Here is a 19,329-nt window from a genome sequence, read left to right as displayed (position 1 = left end):
GCGATTTGGCTTCAGTATAGTGTGATACTTAGACCTTGCACAATGTAATTATGTACTTATGGTATGTGGGTATTATAGGACACCCCAGCACAGAAGTGGAGAAACCACTGGTTGTCACACTCTCTACATACAATACAGTCGTAAAGAAATTTGGTGTGACATTTCCAACACATAGGTACATAGGTTTTTGACACTAGTGTCTACAGCTCCTATGCAAACTTATGTCTTTTATATAGTTAAGAGGAATCTGTCACCAGGTTTTTGTTCCCATCTGAGAGCAGCATGATGCAGGTTCGGAGACCCTGATTACAAGGATGTATCACTTACTGGGCTGCTTACTGAAGGTTATAATATCAGGTGCACACGTGTCCACAGGTAGGAATTGGTTGGCTGTGTAAATTTAGAAACTAATCTGCAGCATTGCACGCTTGGCAGTTCCAAGCGCTGTGGATTAGACTGGGGTGGAAAGAGATGATTTGCATAGCTCCGCCTACTGCAAAGGATTCTGGGTAAACCTGCTATTCTTTGTATTATGCTGCTTGCAAGTACTTTCCGTTTCAGGAAAGCATCCACTATGTATTTCCATTAAGTAGAGGGCTTTTCGGTCTCTTTCGTCCCGCTACATTTAGCCCAACTTGGGTCTCTCCCTAAGGTGGCTAGCATATATGTATTGGTTATAATATCACTGTTTTATGTGCTGTAAGTCTACCGGTGCTCTGAATGCTGAGCTCTGTAAAACCCCACCCACTACAGCTTTCAGTGTACACTGTGCATAGGCAGAAAGCTGAAAATCAGTGGTGGGGTCAGGGTTACACAGAGCTCATGGAGGACTACTAGAGGTTTACTAGCCTTCTAATGGTAATATCTGCTGATAAAACTGATTTTATCAAAATAAGCAAGCAGCCCAGTAAGTTTCTACATTATGCTGCTCTCAGATTAGGTGGAAAAAAATGGAAATGCATGGTGATGAGCACAGGTGCTCGTTACTCGAGTTTGCCTAAGGTGCTCAGGTATGCACCAAGCATCACGGGACATCTTCTAGTCCCCGGGGTCACATGTTTCCCGGCTGTTAGACAGCCACAAAACACGCAAGGATTGCCCGTGTATGTCAGGCATGAAATATGCAGGCGCGGGGACGTGCCACTCGATCACCTGCAATACTTGCTGCATACCCCAGCACCCTAGGCAAACTTGAGTAACGAGCACTTTTGCTCATGACTAGTAACAGATTCCCTCTAAAGACTACAAGTGTTCATCGTCAACTTACCATCTAGTAGCTCAGAACACAATAAATGGTTTCTAAAGAAATACCTCACAAACTTTTTCCAACATTGACATCCACGACGTAGCCAGGTGGCAGTTTTGAAGGACAACCCAACTCCCTTCTTTTATAGCCTTTTCTGTCATCTGAAGAGCGATCGGTCCTTGCCCTTGCCCAAGAGATAGGGAGCTTAGCTTTGAACCTCCAAAACCCTAAAAGTAAAGCAGATATGTTCAGTAATTTTATCATTACTAAAGAAAATACCTACAATAAAATATGTGTGTGTGTATTCCTCTATCAGATGGGTGTTTCTGTAATCCCTATTTCATCTGACTTTACATTGAGGTCGATGGAGAGTGTTTAGAACATGGATGCATCAGTAATCCGGCAGTATTAGATCGCTTTTACCATCCATATTTGCATTCATTGGTATTATTCTCTGTTGGGTAAAATTTGATTTTTTTTTCCCCAATTGAAATAATATCAACGAATGCAAATATTGATGGAAGAAGTAATCACGTATGGATAGAATTTTTTTTAAAAGTACCGTAATTTTATTAAATTATACATACAGAACTGTTACTGCTCATTTTACTTTGTTCACGGTATGGAGCATATCAGTTACTAAAACAAATAAAGAGAAGAGTAACACGAAAACATAAAGGCACCGACTCAAAGTGAAAAGTTGAAAAATATTTGCGCGATGCAGAGTTTTCACGTCAATTTTAGGCAGCTCCACTAAAATAGGCAAAACTGGAGCAGGAGTGGGTATGACATTGCCATCAAATTCATCAATAATGGTGGTACTGTTTACGCCAGAAATGTTATTCTAGTCAATGACTGCAGTAACATTTCTGGCAAGGTGCAAGGAGGTGCGCGACACTGAGAAGATGCATTGCGTGCCTCTCTTAAGGAGTTCGGCCCATCCTTTACCAAAACCACCTTCATTAAGACTGGTGTGTATAATGCCAGTCTTAAATAGAAGCAGTCCAATCTTCAGGCACCATGTTATAGAGCAGGAGCTGAGTACATTAAGGGTATGTGTCCACGTTCAGGATTGCATCAGGATTTGGTCAGGATTTTATGTCAGTATTTGTAAGCCAAAACCAGGAGCGGGTGATAAATGCAGAAGTGGTGCATATGTTTCTATTATACTTTTCCTCTAATTGTTCCACTCCTGGTTTTGGCTTACAAATACTGACATAAAATCCTGACCAAATCCTGATGCAATCCTGAACGTGGACACATACCCTTATACATAGTTTTGTGGGAAGAGTACAGTATAGAATAAGATCTCATTGTTATATGTACAGATTAGGAGAGGTGGACAGAGCTTCAGTAAGAGCCATACCCGAGGATTGGGCGACAGGCAAGTTATACCACTTTCCCCACACTTTTTTACATTTTTTAGGGAGGCCTCTATTTTTATACACTATATTATCATATTAAATTGCATTACTTAATATTTTTTCCATTGAACTATTGCAATAGTATTCTGGCCCATATAGAGCACTTCCCTGTAATGATGAGGCTACAGGTCTAAGATTCCAAATAAACCTGTCTCTGCTGAGTAATCTACAGGGGCCTCCACCACTTCCCGTAAAATGTTTACAACTTGCAACCAAAGTCTTTGAATCTCAGAACCATCCCATATAAGACACCAGCAAACAGCAAGGGGAGTATGACACCGATGACAGCAGGCAGGACGGAGTTAACTAGGTCTGATGTCTAATGTATAGATGATTCATTGTTTTTGCTGCCAGAGAAACTACTATAGGGGATTCAGTGCTTCCCACCAGAGCTTGTCTGTTAGTGCAACGCTACCATTTCTCTTTCTCAGGTATTTGGGTTCGAGAGATTCTGACACTTAGTAGATGGGTATAAAGTAAAGATGAGCAAATAAGTTTGAAAATAATTAAATTAAATACTATGTGAATTTTATAAAACTACACATTTGGCAAAATGCAGATATTTTTAGTTTACTTTTACGCAAATTCAATAAAATGAAAGTCGCTGGTCGCCATTTTTGCAAACCTTATGTGTCCATCAAAAGGTTAAAAAGATTATTGCTTATTTTAGGTATTTTACAGCTTGGGGCCCACTTTTCTGAATGCGGACAATCCCATTTAGTGTATCCCATAATCAAAAACCTTCAGAAATTAAGAACACATGCAAACACTGATAAGCAATTGCTTCCTAAATATGGTGACATCCCTGCACCACTTTCAATGTAGAGATTTTCTATATACTGTAAAAAAGCCAGCACCTTAAATAAGAATGGAAAAAAGCCAGCACCTTAAATTTGAATGGATAAAAGCCAGCACCTTAAATATGAATGGATAAAAGCCAGCACTTTAAATATGAATGGATAAAAGCCAGCACTTTAAAGGGAACCTGTCACCCCCAAAATCGAAGGTGAGCTAAACCCACCAACATCAGGGGCTTATCAACAGCATTCTGTAATGCTGTAGATAAGCCCCCAATGTATCCTGAAAGATGAGAAAAAGAGGTTAGATTATACTGACCTGGGCGGGTAGTCCGATCCGTTGGGCGTCGTGGTCCAGTCCGGGGCCTCCCATCTTCATGGGATGATGTCCTCTTCTTGTCTTCATGCTGTGGCTCTGGCGCAGGTGTACTTTGCCTGTCCTGTTGAGGGCAGAGCAAAGTACTGCAGTGCGCCGGCGCTGGGCCTCTCTGACCTTTCCCGGCGCCTGCGCACTGCAGTACTTTGCTCTGCTCTCAACAGGGCAGGCAAAGTACTCCGGAGCCAGAGCCACAGCGTGAAGACAAGAAGAGGATGTCATCGTAAGAAGATGGGAGGCCCCGGACCAGACCGCGACGCCCATCGGACCGGACCGCAACGGGACCGCCCCTGGGTGAGTATAATCTAACTTCTTTTTCTCATCTTTCTGTGCTGTAGATAAGCCCCTGATGCCGGTGGGCTTAGCTCACCTTCGATTTTGGGGGTGACAGGTTCCCTTTAAGTATGAATGGAAAAAGCCAGCACCTTAAATATGAATGGAAAAAAGCCAGCACCTTAAATATGAATGGAAAAAACAGCACCTTAAATATGAATGGAAAAAAGCAGCACCTTAAGTATGAATTGAAAAAGCCAGCATCTTAAATATGAATGGAAAAAGCCAGTTTAGTTTTTTTGCCTATTAAGCGCTAAAACACTAAGTCTTACCTCCTCATCAGTGTTTGTACATACAGTGTGGTGCAGGTGCTAATGCTGAAAAATATTTGCGTAACTACCTGATCATCAGCAAATTTCAACAATGCGGCCATCGGATCAGCGCCAGGAGACAGAACAAAGATCAGTGGAGCGCAGCAGTGGCTGTCACCAAACGCTTTTGACAGATCAAATGGAGGAGGTTCAATAAACTGTCGCCCCAGATTCACTGTTACAAATTCCTGAATCATTGGAATTACCTAGATAAAGAAATATTTGTTGAGATGCAGTCAGTAAAATTACCTATGAACAATGCTACTATTGACTATATATTAGTACTTTATCATTCCTGAGCAAGGATAGAACTATAACAACTGTGCCAAAGCAACATTATGTATAATAAAGCGGAATATGCTTCCAATCTGGCTAACATTAGCCAACACTAGGTAAAGCAGACTGTGTATTCGTGTGGAAACAGAATGTAATACAGCAATAATGCTTCACACAACAGATGGCATCATGAATCCATAACCCAAATGTTACTGGTGCTACTTATCATTACAGGACGGATGCATTAAGCATTGTGACTACAGATTCCCTGCAGTTCCAGACCAGTCCCTGATAGATGTGCTTGTTGGTCCTTTTCTCGACACACTGAAAATACCCACAAAACCAATATCTTGGTGGGAGAAAGATCGCTGCTGCAGCCAGCCATTGTCTGAGCAGGCTCTTCTGTGCATTCTTGGCATATGGTTGTCAGGACAATTAAACAAAGACCATCATGGTCCAGGTAAGAGAGTGGGATCAGAAGGGGCGAGTACTATTTCTTTTATTTTTAAGCAGTCTGAGGCCTTTAGACAATAATTTCTATATTACAGAAAACATTTAGAAATGCTTAATATCCATATTTTCAAAATGCATATTAATTAATTGGATTATTTTGGTAGCCCATTAATTTAATTTCTCTTTACTTAAAGGATTTCTCCGGAAATAGTAAAAAAAAAAAATAACTAAAAGAAATATCATTATAAATAAATTCCTAAATACCTTTAACTGTATAATTAAAATGTCTGCCATCATGTTACACTCACAGAAACCTGTACTAGAATGTTACGACAGGTGCCAGTAAGCATGTGTAGAAGAAAGCTCCTCAGCTGTGACCTGAAGATTATTCTATCATATCACACAGAATGACATGGCGGACAGCAGTGTGAATGGTCTATTCTTAACACAGCACTCCTTGTATCCCCAGTGTTAGGTCAGATAGCCAGGATAGACAGCAGTGTGAGGGGCATCTTCTTACCTCAGCATTACTTGTATCTCCAGTATTATATCACATATACAGGGTAGACAGCAGTGTGAGGGGCATCTCCTTACCTCAGCACCCCTGGTATCTCCGCTATAAGATCAGATATAGATGGGGACAGCAGTGTGAACAGTCCCTTCTTATATCGGCACCCCTGGTAATCCTAGTATTAGATCAGATAGACAAGGCAGACAGCATTGTGAGCAGCCTCTTCTTACCTCAGCACCTGTTATTCCCAGTAATATATCAGAAAGACAGGGTGGACAGCAGTGTGAGGGGTGTTATGGACCTGGTGGTTAGGAGCACCCGGAACGACCTGATGGTTAAACTCACACAGGACAAGCTCTGGGAAGTGGGAGCTCTGCCGACCGCAACCCCTAATCCTATCACACAACTAGAAATAGCCGTGGAGCGTACCTAACACGACCTAGACGCCTCTTCACAGCCTAAGAGCTAACTAGCCCTAAAGATAGAAAATAAAGCCTACCTTGCCTCAGAGAAATTCCCCAAAGGAAAAGGCAGCCTTCCACATATATTGACTGTGAGATAAGATGAAAGTCACAAACACAGAAATGAAACAGGTTTTAGCAAAGGGAGGCCAGACTTACTAAACAGACAGAGGATAGGATAGGTAACTTTGCAGTTAGCACAAAACCCTACAAAAAGACCACGCAGAGTGTGCAAAAAGACCTCCACACCGACTCACGGTGCCGAGGTGCCACTCTGCATCCCAGAGCTTCCAGCTAGCAGGGCAAGATCATGATAGCCAGCTGGACAAGGAAACAATGAACAAATAAATAACTAGCAGGAACTTAGCTTCTGCTGGAGTAGACAGGTCACCAGAAAGATCCAAGAGCGAACTGAACCAGTACAAGAACATTGACAGCTGGCATGGAGTAACGATCTGAGTGGAGTTAAATAGAACAGCCAGCCAAAGAATAAACTACGTCACCTGTGGAAGGAACCTCAGAAGCAGCAGCTCCACTCACAGCCACCAGAGGGAGTCCATGGACAGAACTCGCCGAAGTACCATTCATGACCACAGGAGGGAGTTCGAAAACAGAATTCACAACAGTACCCCCCTCCTTGAGGAGGGGTCACCAAACCCTCACCAGAGCCCCCAGGCCGATCAGGACGAGCCAAATGAAAGGCACGAACTAGATCGGCAGCATGAACATCAGAGGCAAAAACCCAGGAATTATCTTCCTGACCATAACCCTTCCACTTGACCAGGTACTGGAGTTTCCATCTCGAAATACGAGAATCCAAAATCTTCTCCACCACATACTCCAACTCCCCCTCGACCAACACCGGGGCAGGAGGATCAACGGAGGGAACCATAGGCGCCACATATCTCCGCAATAACGACCTATGGAACACATTATGGATGGCAAAAGAAGCTGGAAGGGCCAAACGAAATGACACAGGATTGAGAACTTCAGAAATCTTATACGGACCAATGAAACGAGGCTTAAACTTAGGAGAGGAAACCTTCATAGGAACATGACGAGATGACAACCAAACCAAATCCCCAACACGAAGTCGGGGACCAACACAGCGCCGGCGGTTAGCGAAACGTTGAGCCTACTCCTGGGACAATGTCAAATTGTCCACCACATGAGTCCAAATCTGCTGCAACCTGTCCACCACCATATCCACACCAGGACAGTCCGAAGGCTCAACCTGCCCTGAAGAGAAATGAGGATGGAAACCAGAATTACAGAAAAAAGGCGAAACCAAAGTAGCCGAGCTGGCCCGATTATTAAGGGCGATCTCAGCCAAAGGCAAGAAGGACACCCAATCATCCTGATCAGCAGAAACAAAGCATCTCAGATATGTTTCCAAAGTCTGATTAGTTCGTTCAGTTTGGTCATTTGTCTGAGGATGGAAAGCCGAAGAAAAAGACAAATCAGTGCCCATCTTAGCACAAAAGGACCGCCAAAACCTCGAAACAAACTGGGAACCTCTGTCCGAGACGATGCTCTCCGGAATGCCATGCAAACGAACCACATGCTGGAAAAACAATGGCACCAAATCAGAGGAGGAAGGCAATTTAGACAAGGGTACCAAATGGACCATCTTAGAGAAGTGATCACAAACCACCCAAATGACCGACATCCTTTGAGAGACAGTGAGATATGAAATAAAATCCATGGAAATATGCGTCCAGGGCCTCTTCGGGACCGGCAAGGGCAAAAGCAACCCACTAGCACGAGAACTGTTGTGAGTTCTGTTTTTGGGCTCCCTCTGGTGGTTACTGATGGTACTGGGTGACTTGTCTTTCCTGGGTCTCTGGGTTCCACCTGTTCCATCAGGATATGGGAGTTTCCTATTTAACCTGGCTTTGCTGGCATTTCCTCGCCGGTTATCAATGTATCCAGTGTGTCTTGTTACCTCTGCTCCCTGCTCCTAGAACCTTCTGGACAAGCTAAGTTTGGATTTTCCTGTTTTGTGTTTTGCTTAATTTGGTTTTTAGTCCAGCCTGCAGATATGTGATTCTCTGCTGCTGGTTGCTCTAGTGGGCTGAAATTGCTCTTCATGTACCATGAGTTGGCACATGAGTTCAAGTAATTTCAGGATGGTTTTTTGAAGGGTTTTTCGCTGACCGCGCAGTTCACTTTTGTATCCTCTGCTATCTAGCTTTAGCGGGCCTCATTTTGCTGAAACTGTTTTCATACTACGTATGTGCTTTCCTCTCATTTCACCGTCATTATATGTGGGGGGCTGCTATTTCTGTGGGGTATTTCTCTGGAGGCAAGAGAGGTCTGTGTTTCTTCTAATAGGGGAAGTTAGATCTTCGGCTGGAGCGAGACGTCTAGGATCATCGTAGGCACGTTCCCCGGCTACTTTTATTTGTGTGTTAGGTTCAGGGTCGCGGTCAGCTCAGGTTCCATCGCCCTAGAGCTTGTTTGTATCTGTGCTTGTCCTTTTGTGATCCCCTGCCATTGGGATCATGACAGAGAACAGCATGGCTTAGCCCGAGCACAAGTCCCACAGGACTGCACAAAAGAACGCACATCCCGTGACAAAGAAGGCCACCAAAAGGATCTAGCCACTAAATCTCTGGTATCAAAGATTCCAGGATGACCCGCCAACACCGAACAATGAACCTCAGAGATAACTCTACTAGTCCATCTATCAGGGACAAACAGTTTCTCCGCTGGACAACGGTCAGGTCTATCAGCCTGAAACTTCTGCAGCATGCGCCGCAAATCAGGGGAGATGGCAGACAAAATTACCCCCTCAGGAACACCCGGAGAGTCAGGCACAAAACTCCTTGACAGGGCATCAGCCTTCACTTTCTTAGAGCCTGGAAGGTACGAAACCACAAAATCAAAACGGGAGAAAAACAGCGACCATCGAGCCTGTCTAGGATTCAACCGTTTGGCAGACTCGAGATAAGTCAAATTCTTGTGATCCGTCAAGACCACCACGCGATGCGGGGCTCCTTCAAGCCAATGTCGCCACTCCTCGAATGCCCACTTCATGGCCAACAACTCTCGATTGCCAACATTATAATTGCGCTCAGCAGGCGAGAATTTTCTAGAAAAGAAGGCACATGGTTTCATCACCGAGCCATCAGAACTTCTTTGCGACAAAACAGCCCCTGCTCCAATCTCAGAAGCATCAACCTCGACCTGAAACGGGAGCAAAACATCTGGCTGGCACAACACAGGGGCAGAAGAAAAACGACGCTTCAACTCCTGAAAAGCCTCTACAGCTGCAGAGGACCAATTGACCACATCAGCACCTTTCTTGGTCAAATCAGTCAACGGTTTAGCAACACTAGAAAAATTAGCGATGAAGCGACAGTAAAAATTAGCAAAGCCCAGGAACTTCTGCAGGCTCTTCACAGATGTCGGCTGAGTCCAATCATAAATGGCCTGAACTTTAACAGGGTCCATCTCGATAGTAGAAGGGGAAAAAATGAAACCCAAAAATGAAACCTTCTGAACCCCAAAGAGACATTTCGACCCCTTCACGAACAAGGAATTCGCACGAAGGACCTGGAACACCATTCTGACCTTCATCACATGAGACTCCCAATCATCCGAAAAGACCAAAATATCATCCAAATATACAATCATGAATCCATCCAGGTACTTTCGGAAGATGTCATGCATAAAGGACTGAAACACAGATGGAGCATTAGAAAGCCCGAATGGCATAACCAGGTACTCAAAATGGCCCTCGGGCGTATTAAATTCTGTTTTCCATTCATCGCCCTGTTTAATTCGCACAAGATTATACGCCCCTCGAAGATCTATCTTGGTGAACCAACTAGCCCCCTTAATCCGAGCAAACAAATCAGACAGCAGCGGCAAAGGGTACTGAAATTTGACTGTGATCTTATTAAGAAGGCGGTAATCAATACAAGGTCTCAAAGAGCCATCCTTCTTGGCCACAAAAAAGAACCCTGCTCCCAACGGTGATGACGACGGGCGAATATGACCTTTCTCCAAGGATTCCTTTATATAACTCCGCATAGCGGCATGCTCTGGCACAGATAAATTAAACAGTCGGCCCTTAGGAAACTTACTACCAGGAATCAAATTAATAGCACAATCGCAATCCCTATGAGGAGGTAAGGCACTGGATTTGGGCTCTTCAAATACATCCCGGTAATCTGACAAAAACTCAGGGACTTCAGAAGGAGTGGAAGGCGAAATTGACAGCAATGGAACATCACCATGTACCCCCTGACAACCCCAGCCGGACACAGACATAGATTTCCAATCCAATACTGGATTATGGACCTGTAGCCATGGCAACCCCAAAACGACCACATCATGCAGATTATGCAACACCAAAAAGCGAATATCCTCCTGATGTGCAGGAGCCATGCACATGGTCAATTGAGTCCAGTACTGAGGCTTATTCTTGGCCAAAAGCGTAGCATCAATTCCTCTCAATGGAATAGGATACTGCAAGGGCTCCAAGAAAAAACCACAGCGCCTGGCAAACTCCAAGTCCATCAAATTGAGGGCAGCGCCTGAATCCACAAATGCCATAACAGAATAGGACGACAGAGAGCAAATCAGAGTAACGGACAAAAGAAATTTAGACTGCACCGTACTAATGGTGGCAGACCTAGCGAACCGCTTAGTGCGCTTAGGACAATTGGAGATAGCATGAGTGGAATCACCACAGTAAAAACACAGCCCACTCCGACGTCTGTGTTCTTGCCGTTCAGCTCTAGTCAAAGTCCTATCACACTACATAGGCTCAGGCCTATGCTCAGAGAATACCGCCAAATGGTGCACAGCTTTGCGCTCACGCAAGCGCCGATCGATCTGAATGGCCAAGGACATAGACTCATTCAGACCAGCAGGCGTGGGAAATCCCACCATGACATCCTTAAGGGCTTCAGAAAGACCCATTCTGAAAATTGCCGCCAGGGCACACTCATTCCACTGAGTAAGCACAGACCACTTTCTAAACTTCTGACAGTACACCTCCGCTTCATCCTGACCCTGACACAAAGCCAGCAAGATTTTCTCTGCCTGATCCACTGAATTTGGTACATCACGCAATGCAGGATCTCCTGGCGCAAGGGAAAATGCCCAGTCTTGAGGGTCACCACGCAACAAAGAAATAATGATTTTTACTTGTTGAACGGGGTCACCAGAGGAGCGGGGTTTCAAAGCTAGAAACAGTTTACAATTATTTTTAAAATTCAGGAACTTAGATCTATCCCCAGAAAACAAATCAGGAATTGGAATTCTAGGCTCTAACATCGGATTCTGAACCACAAAATCTTGAATGTTTTGTACCCTTGCAGTGAGATGATCCACACAAGAGGACAGACCTTGAATGTCCATATCTACACCTGTGTCCTGAACCACCCAGAGGCTTAGGGGAAAAGAAAGACAAAAAACACTGCAGAGAAAAAAAAATGGTCTCAGAACTTCTCTTATCCCTCTATTGAGATGCATTAATACTTTGGACCAGCTGTACTGTTATGGACCTGGTGGTTAGGAGCACCCGGAACGACCTGATGGTTAAACTCACACAGGACAAGCTCTGGGAAGTGGGAGCTCTGCCGACCGCAACCCCTAATCCTATCACACAATTAGAAATAGCCGTGGAGCGTACCTAACACGACCTAGATGCCTCTTCACAGCCTAAGAGCTAACTAGCCCTAAAGATAGAAAATAAAGCCTACCTTGCCTCAGAGAAATTCCCCAAAGGAAAAGGCAGCCTTCCACATATATTGACTGTGAGATAAGATGAAAGTCACAAACACAGAAATGAAACAGGTTTTAGCAAAGGGAGGCCAGACTTACTAAACAGACAGAGGATAGGATAGGTAACTTTGCGGTCAGCACAAAACCCTACAAAAAGACCACGCAGAGTGTGCAAAAAGACCTCCGCACCGACTCACGGTGCGGAGGTGCCACTCTGCATCCCAGAGCTTCCAGCTAGCAGGGCAAGATCATGATAGCCAGCTGGACAAGGAAACAATGAACAAATAAATAACTAGCAGGAACTTAGCTTCTGCTGGAGTAGACAGGTCACCAGAAAGATCCAAGAGCGAACTGAACCAGTACAAGAACATTGACAGCTGGCATGGAGTAATGATCTGAGTGGAGTTAAAAAGAACAGCCAGCCAAAGAATAAACTACGTCACCTGTGGAAGGAACCTCAGAAGCAGCAGCTCCACTCACAGCCACCAGAGGGAGTCCATGGACAGAACTCGCCGAAGTACCATTCATGACTACAGGAGGGAGTTCGAAAACAGAATTCACAACAGAGGGGCATCTTTTTACCTCAACACCCCTGGAATGTCCGGTATAAGATCAGATATAGATGGTGGACAGCAGTGTGAGCAGCCACTTCTTACCTCAGTATTCCTTGTATCCCCAGTATTATATCACATAGACAGCAGTGTGAGTGGCATCTTCTTGCCTCAGTACCCCTGGTATCTCCAGTATAAGATCAGATAAAGATGGTGGACAGCAGTGTGAGCAGCCACTTCTTACCTCAGCACCCATTATTCCCAGTAATAGATCAGAAAGACAGGGTGGACAGCAGTGTGAGGGGCATCTTTTTACCTCAGCACCCTTGGAATCTCCGGTATAAGATCAAATATAGATGGTGGACAGCAGTGTGAGCAGCCACTTCTTACCTCAGTATTCCTTGTATCCCCATTATTATATCACATAGATAGGGTAGACAGCAGTGTCAGTGGCATATCCTTACCTGAGTACCCCTGGTATCTCCAGTATAAGATCATAAAGAGATGGTGGACAGCAGTGTGAGCAACCACTTCTTACCTCAGCACTCCTGGTATACCAAGTATTAGATCAGATAAACAAGGTAGACAGCAGTGTGAACAGCCTCTTCTTACCTCAGCACTCATGGTATTCCCAGTATTAGATCAGATAGACAAGGTAGACAGCAGTGTGAGCAGCCTCTACTTACCTCAGAACCCCTGTTATTCCCATTATTAGATCAGAAAGACAGGGTGGACAACAGTGTGAGGTGCATCTTTCTACCTCAGCACCCCTGGAATCTCGGGTATAACATCAAGACAGAGATGGCAAACAGTAGTGTGAGCAGTCTCTTCTTACCCCAGCATCCCTGGTATCTCAAGTCTTAGATCAGATAGACAAGGTGGACAGCCATGTCAGTGGCCTCATCTTACCTCTGTACTCTCGGTATTTCCAGTTTTAGATAATAAAGACATGCTGTAGAGCAGCACTCTCTTTCCTCAGCACTCCTGGTATTTCCAGTATTACATCGGAGACAGGTTGGGCAGCACGGTGAGCAGTCTCTTCTCACCTTAGCACCCCTGGGTATTCCAGGGTTAGATCAGAAAGATAGGGTGGACAGCAGAGTGAGTGGCTTCTTCTTACCCCAGCTCCCCTAGTATGTCCAGTATTAGATAAAAAGACAGTGTGGACAGCAATGTTAGCATCATGTTCTTACCTCAGCACCTCGGGTATCTCAAGAATTAGATCAGAAACACTTGGTGGACATCAGTGTGAGCGTCACATTCTTATCTCAGCACTATTAGTATATCCAAGATTCATCTGTGTGCAATTCTAATTCTAAGCAATCATCCCTCCATGGATTGGTAGGCTGAGAGTGGTCGTTTCATCAGTATTATACACCTGTGTTACCTCCTTTAGTAAGGGGGTCTGCTGCATTCTGATTGCGCATTTTCCTTTGTGACCTTGGCTGGTAAATACCAATGCTTTTTCGCTAGATCTATAATTGAAGGATATCCATTGGAAGCACATCTTCCAGAAAATGAGTGGATGGCTGAGGACTTTCTACTGCACATGCTTATAGGCGTCCTTACCACAATTCTGTGACAGGTTTCATTTAGTTTAACAAGGTGGCCATTTCAATTCTATAATGATACGCTGCTTAGGCCTCTTTCACACTTCAGTCTTTTGGCGTCAGTCACTACCGACATAGTGACGGATTGACGGATCCATCACAATTGTTGCGAAAACGGTTCTAACGGATCCGTTTTTTTGACGGATCCGTTACTTGGGGGTTGTCTGGGAGAAGTATCTACTTTTTGGAGCATGCGCAATTGAAAAAACGGATTGGGGCGACGGATCCGCCGAAAAAACGGTTGCGGCGGATCCGTCGCCCATAGGCGCCCATTCTATGGAATGGCGGATGCAACGGATCCGTCGCGATCCGCCATTTCGGCGTTGACAAAAAACGTTCCAATGTCCGTCTATTTTCAGAAAACGTCCGCCAAATGTCGACGGATCCGTCGCATGGCGGATGGAACGGACGACCATCCGTCACAATCCGTCACTAATGCAAGTCTATGGGAAAATAACGGATCCGTCAAAAAAAATGACGGATCCGTTATTTGAGGAAAATGGCGGTTTTAGACTGACGCCAAATAACTGAAGTGTGAAAGAGGCCTTAGACAAAACTACAGAATCTTAATTTTCTAATTAGAAGTATTAAGGAATCTATAATGACATTTTCATTACTTATTTTATTTCATTCATTCCTGAAGAACACCTTTAAGAATATTAAAAACTGCATAAACTATTTCAAAGATTATGTACACATATACAGTATGATAAAAAAACAAAGGTATTCAAATTGGAGAAAAGGTTCTTTTCTTCTTGTCCATAGGCTAAGTCTGGTACTAGGGTCGTACCTGTCGTAAAGCAAGTTGAGCATCAATCCTCAGGCAGCGGTCTGCTGCATCTCAGTGGGGGCGACACTGCAACTAAATGCTCTGAATTGAGATACCCTCATAAAAGGTACCTCACTGTACAAAAAACGACAGCGAGAGCGGTCTACAGCTTGACAATCAGAGCAGAAAAAGAGAGGGTGCAGTGGAGGGTACTTGCAAACACTGTGCCAGTCTTGGGTCAGGAGAAGCTGAGGAAGCTCCTGGCTGTACACATTTTTTTTTACTAACCCCTTCAGTTATCCTTTGTAAAAAGTAGGTGTGTGCTTGTGTTTGCGAGTTTGGATATGCGTGTGAGGGTGTGAGTGTGTGTGCATGTTTTACATACATACACTATCTGTGTTGTCAGTGTAGTGATGTATAATATGCATTTGTTGTACAGTATACAGTACAGATCAAAAGTTTGGACACACCTTCTCATTTAAAGATTTTTCTGTATTTTCATGACTATGAAAATTGTACATTCACACTGAAGGCATCAAAACTATGAATTAACACGTGGAATTATATACTTTACAAAAAAAGTGCGAAACAACTGAAATTATGTCTTATATTCTAGGTTCTTCAAAGTAGCGACCTTTTGCTTTGATGACTGCTTTGCACACTCTTGGCATTCTCTTGATGAGCTTCAAGCGGTAGTCACCGGGAATGGTCTTCCAACAATCTTGAAGGAGTTCCCAGAGATGCTTAGCACTTGTTGGCCCTTTTGCCTTCACTCTGTGGTCCAGCTCACCCCAAAACATCTCGATTGGGTTCAGGTCTGGTGACTGTGGAGGCCAGGTCATCTGGCATAGCACCCCATCACTCTCCTTCTTGGTCAAATAGCCCTTACACAGCCTGGAGGTGTATTTGGGGTCATTGTCGTGTTGAAAAATAAATCATGGTCCAACTAAACGCAAACCGGATGAAATAGCATGCCGCTGCAAGATGCTGTGGTAGCCATGCTGGTTCAGTATGCCTTCAATTTTGAATAAATCCCCAACAGTGTCACCAGCAAAGCACCCCCACACCATCACACCTTCTCCTCCATGCTTCACGGTGGGAACCAGGCATGTAGAGTCCATCAGTTCACCTTTTCTGCATCGCACAAAGACACGGTGGTTGGAACCAAAGATCTCAAATTTGGACTCATCAGACCAAAGCACAGATTTCCACTGGTCTAATGTCCATTCCTTGTGTTCTTTAGCCCAAACAAGTCTCTTCTGCTTGTTGCCTGTCCTTAGCAGTGGTTTCCTAGCAGCTATTTTACCATGAAGGCTTGCTACACAAAGTCTCCTCTTAACAGTTGTTGTAGAGATGTGTCTGCTGCTAGAACTCTGTGCGGCATTGATCTGGTCTCTAATCTGAGCTACTGTTAACCTGCAATTTCTGAGGCTGGTGACTCGGATATACTTATCCTCAGAAGCAGAGGTGACGATTGGTCTTCCTTTCCTGGGGCGGTCCTCATGTGAGCCAGTTTCTTTGTAGCGCTTGATGGTCCTGCATTTGCGGACACTTTCAAAGTTTTCCCAATTTTTTGAACTGACTGACCTTCATTTCTTAAAGTAATGATGGCCACTCGTTTTTCTTTACTTAGCTGCTTTTTTTTTTGCCATAATACAAATTCTAACAGTCTATTCAATAGGACTATCAGCTGTGTATCCACGAGACTTCTGCACAACATAACTGATGGTCCCAACCCCATTTATAAGGCAAGAAATCCTACTTATTAAACCTGACACCACCTTTGAAATGAAATCCATTCCCGGTGACTACCTCTTGAAGCTCATCAAGAGAATGCTAAGAGTGTGCAAAGCAGTCATCAAAGCAAAAGGTGGCTACTTTGAAGAACCTAGAATATAAGACATAATTTCAGTTGTTTCACACTTTTTTGTTAAGTATATAATTCCACATGTGTTAATTCATAGTTTTGATGCCTTCAGTGTGAATGTACAATTTTTATAATCATGAAAATGCAGAAAAATCTTAAAATGAGAAGGTGTGTCCAAACTTTTGGTCTGTACTGTATGTGTGTGATACGTACATGAATATAGTGTATATATAGATATATATTTTATTTAGACAGCATAAATAATATATAATTTATGTAAATATCAATTATTAGGGAAACAGGCAGGACAATCTGTCAAAAAGACTGGAATTGTTGACCAGTGTGTGTTGTCTTTCTGGCACTCGAATTTGACACATTGCAGTTCGGGTTGACAGATTCCTAGGAGGGGCTGGTGAGGACCCAGGGGTCGTGGTACAAATTGGAAACCATGACAAAGTTAGAGGGAGATGGAATGTACTTAAAAATGATTTCAGGGAATTAGCTTAATACAGGGACCTAAAAGGTAGTATTCTCTGAAATACTACCTGTACCACGTGCTACGCCAGAGAGGCAGCGGTAGATTAAGGAGGTGAATAAGTGGCTCAGGAATTGGTGTAGGAAAGAGGGTTTTGGATTCCTGGAGAACTGGCTAAACTTTTTTGGTGGCCACAGACTTTGTGCTAGGGATGGGCTGCAATTCAATGGGGAGGGTGAAGCTGTGTTGGGGAAATGAATGGCTAGAAGATTGAAGGAGTGTGTAAACTAGGGACTGAGAGGAGGGCAATTACAGTGCTTGGGGGGGGGCGTGTAGGGGGGTGGAATGGGGAGGTGAGATAACAATTAATACAGAGAGGAGGAATAGATATGGGAAGGATCAGGCATAAAGTGAATATATACTAATGCAAGAAACCTCACGATCAACATAGAGGAATTACAGTGTTTTTCAAAGAACATTATGATATCATGGAGATAGCGGGGACATGGCTGGATGAGAGCTATGACGGGGCTAGTAATCTACAGGGAAATAGTGTGTTCAGGACTGACCGTACAAATAAGTGAGGGGGAGGGGTATATTTATATGTGAAATCATTCCTAATGACCATCCAGCATTATAATACAGTAATGGCTGAAAGTGTTGGTACCATTGAAATTGGTCCAAAAATTATTGCAATTACACGTTTTGTTATACACATGTTTATTTCCTTTGCATGTATTGGAACAACACAAGTAAACAGAGAAAATTGCAAAATGGACATCATTTCACATAAAACCCCATAAATGGGCTGAACAAAATTGTTGGCACCATCAACTTAATATTTGGTTGCACATCCTTTGGAATAAATAACTGCAATCAAACGCTTCCTATAACTATCAACAAGCTTCTTACACCTCTCAACTGGAATTTTGGACCACTCTCCTTTTACAAACGGCTCCAGATATAACATATTTGAAGGATGCCTTCTCCCAACAGGAATTTTCAGATCTCTCTGCAGGTGTTCAATGGGATTTAGAAACAGAATCATGGCTGGCCAGTTCAGAACTCTCCAGAGCTTTCCAGCAATTTCTGGGAGCTTCTTGAAGTATGTTTGGGGTACATTGCGATCTAAAATCCTTCTGTAAACTTCAGATTTCATGATGCCTTGCACACAGTCAAGGCACACGGTGCCAGAGGCACCAAAACAACCCCAAAACATCTTTGAACCTCCACCATATTTGAATATAGGCACTGTGTTCTTTATAGGCCTCATCCTGTTTTCGGTAAACAGTAGAATGATGTGCTATACCAAACAGCTCTATCTTGGTCTCATCAGTCCACAAGATTCTTTCCCAGAAGGATTTTGGCTTACTCACATACATTTTGGCAAACTGCAGTCTAGCTTTCTTTATGTTTCTATGTCAGCAGTGGGGTTCTACTGGGTCTCCTGGCATAGCATTTCATTTCATTCAAATGTATAAAGTTCCTGCTGACACTGATGCACCATGAGCCTGCAGGACAGCTTGAATTTGTAACTTGATCGGGGCTGCTAACCCACCATCCAAACTATTTTGTGCTGCGACCTTTCATCAATTTTTTCCCTACCGTCCACGTGTAAGGAGATTACCTACAACGCCATGGGTTGTAAACTTCTTTGATTATGTTGCGCACCATGGACAAAGGAACATCAAGATCTCTGGAGATAGACTTGTTGATATTTTTCAACAATTTTAGTTCTCAAGTCCTCAGACAGTTCACTTATCCTCTTTCTGTTCTCCATGGTTAGTGTGGCAAACACAAACAAACGATGCAAAGACTGAGCTAACGTCTCCCATTTTTATCTGGCTTAAGGTGTGATTTTCATATTGCCCACACCTGTTACTTGCCAAACATGAGTTTGAATGACCATCACATGCTTGAAACAAAGTTGGTTACCCACAATTTTTGAAAGGTGCCAAAAATTTTGTCTGGTCCTTTCTGGGGGTTTTGTGTTACATTTTGTTCAAATTGCCTTTTTTTCTCAGTTTTTTTGTGTTCTTCAAATACATATAAAGGAAAGAAACATGTGTATAACAGAACATATTTACTTGCAATAATTTTCTGGGAGAAATACTTCATTTTCTGGAACAA

The 19,329-nt window shown here is 43.6% G+C and overlaps 1 protein-coding gene across 2 annotated transcripts in view; it reads right to left on the bottom strand.

Moving 5' to 3' along the window:
* The window catches only part of DNAH7 (dynein axonemal heavy chain 7), a 560,306-nt gene that overhangs the window by 70,823 nt on the left and 470,154 nt on the right, over positions 1–19,329 (bottom strand). For both annotated transcript variants that reach the window (XM_069733889.1, XM_069733890.1), the window contains 2 exons: positions 4,517–4,693; positions 1,312–1,473 (listed from right to left, as the gene is read on the bottom strand). In XM_069733889.1, coding sequence (XP_069589990.1) covers positions 1,312–1,473; positions 4,517–4,693 — 339 coding nt within the window. The remainder of the gene's footprint in view (positions 1–1,311; positions 1,474–4,516; positions 4,694–19,329) is intronic.

This window comes from Ranitomeya imitator, chromosome 7 (genome assembly GCF_032444005.1).
Source record: "Ranitomeya imitator isolate aRanImi1 chromosome 7, aRanImi1.pri, whole genome shotgun sequence".
NCBI lineage: Eukaryota > Metazoa > Chordata > Amphibia > Anura > Dendrobatidae > Ranitomeya > Ranitomeya imitator.
The sequence above is the reverse complement of the archived record's forward strand: the minus strand, read 5'-3'. Positions and strand labels throughout refer to the sequence as shown.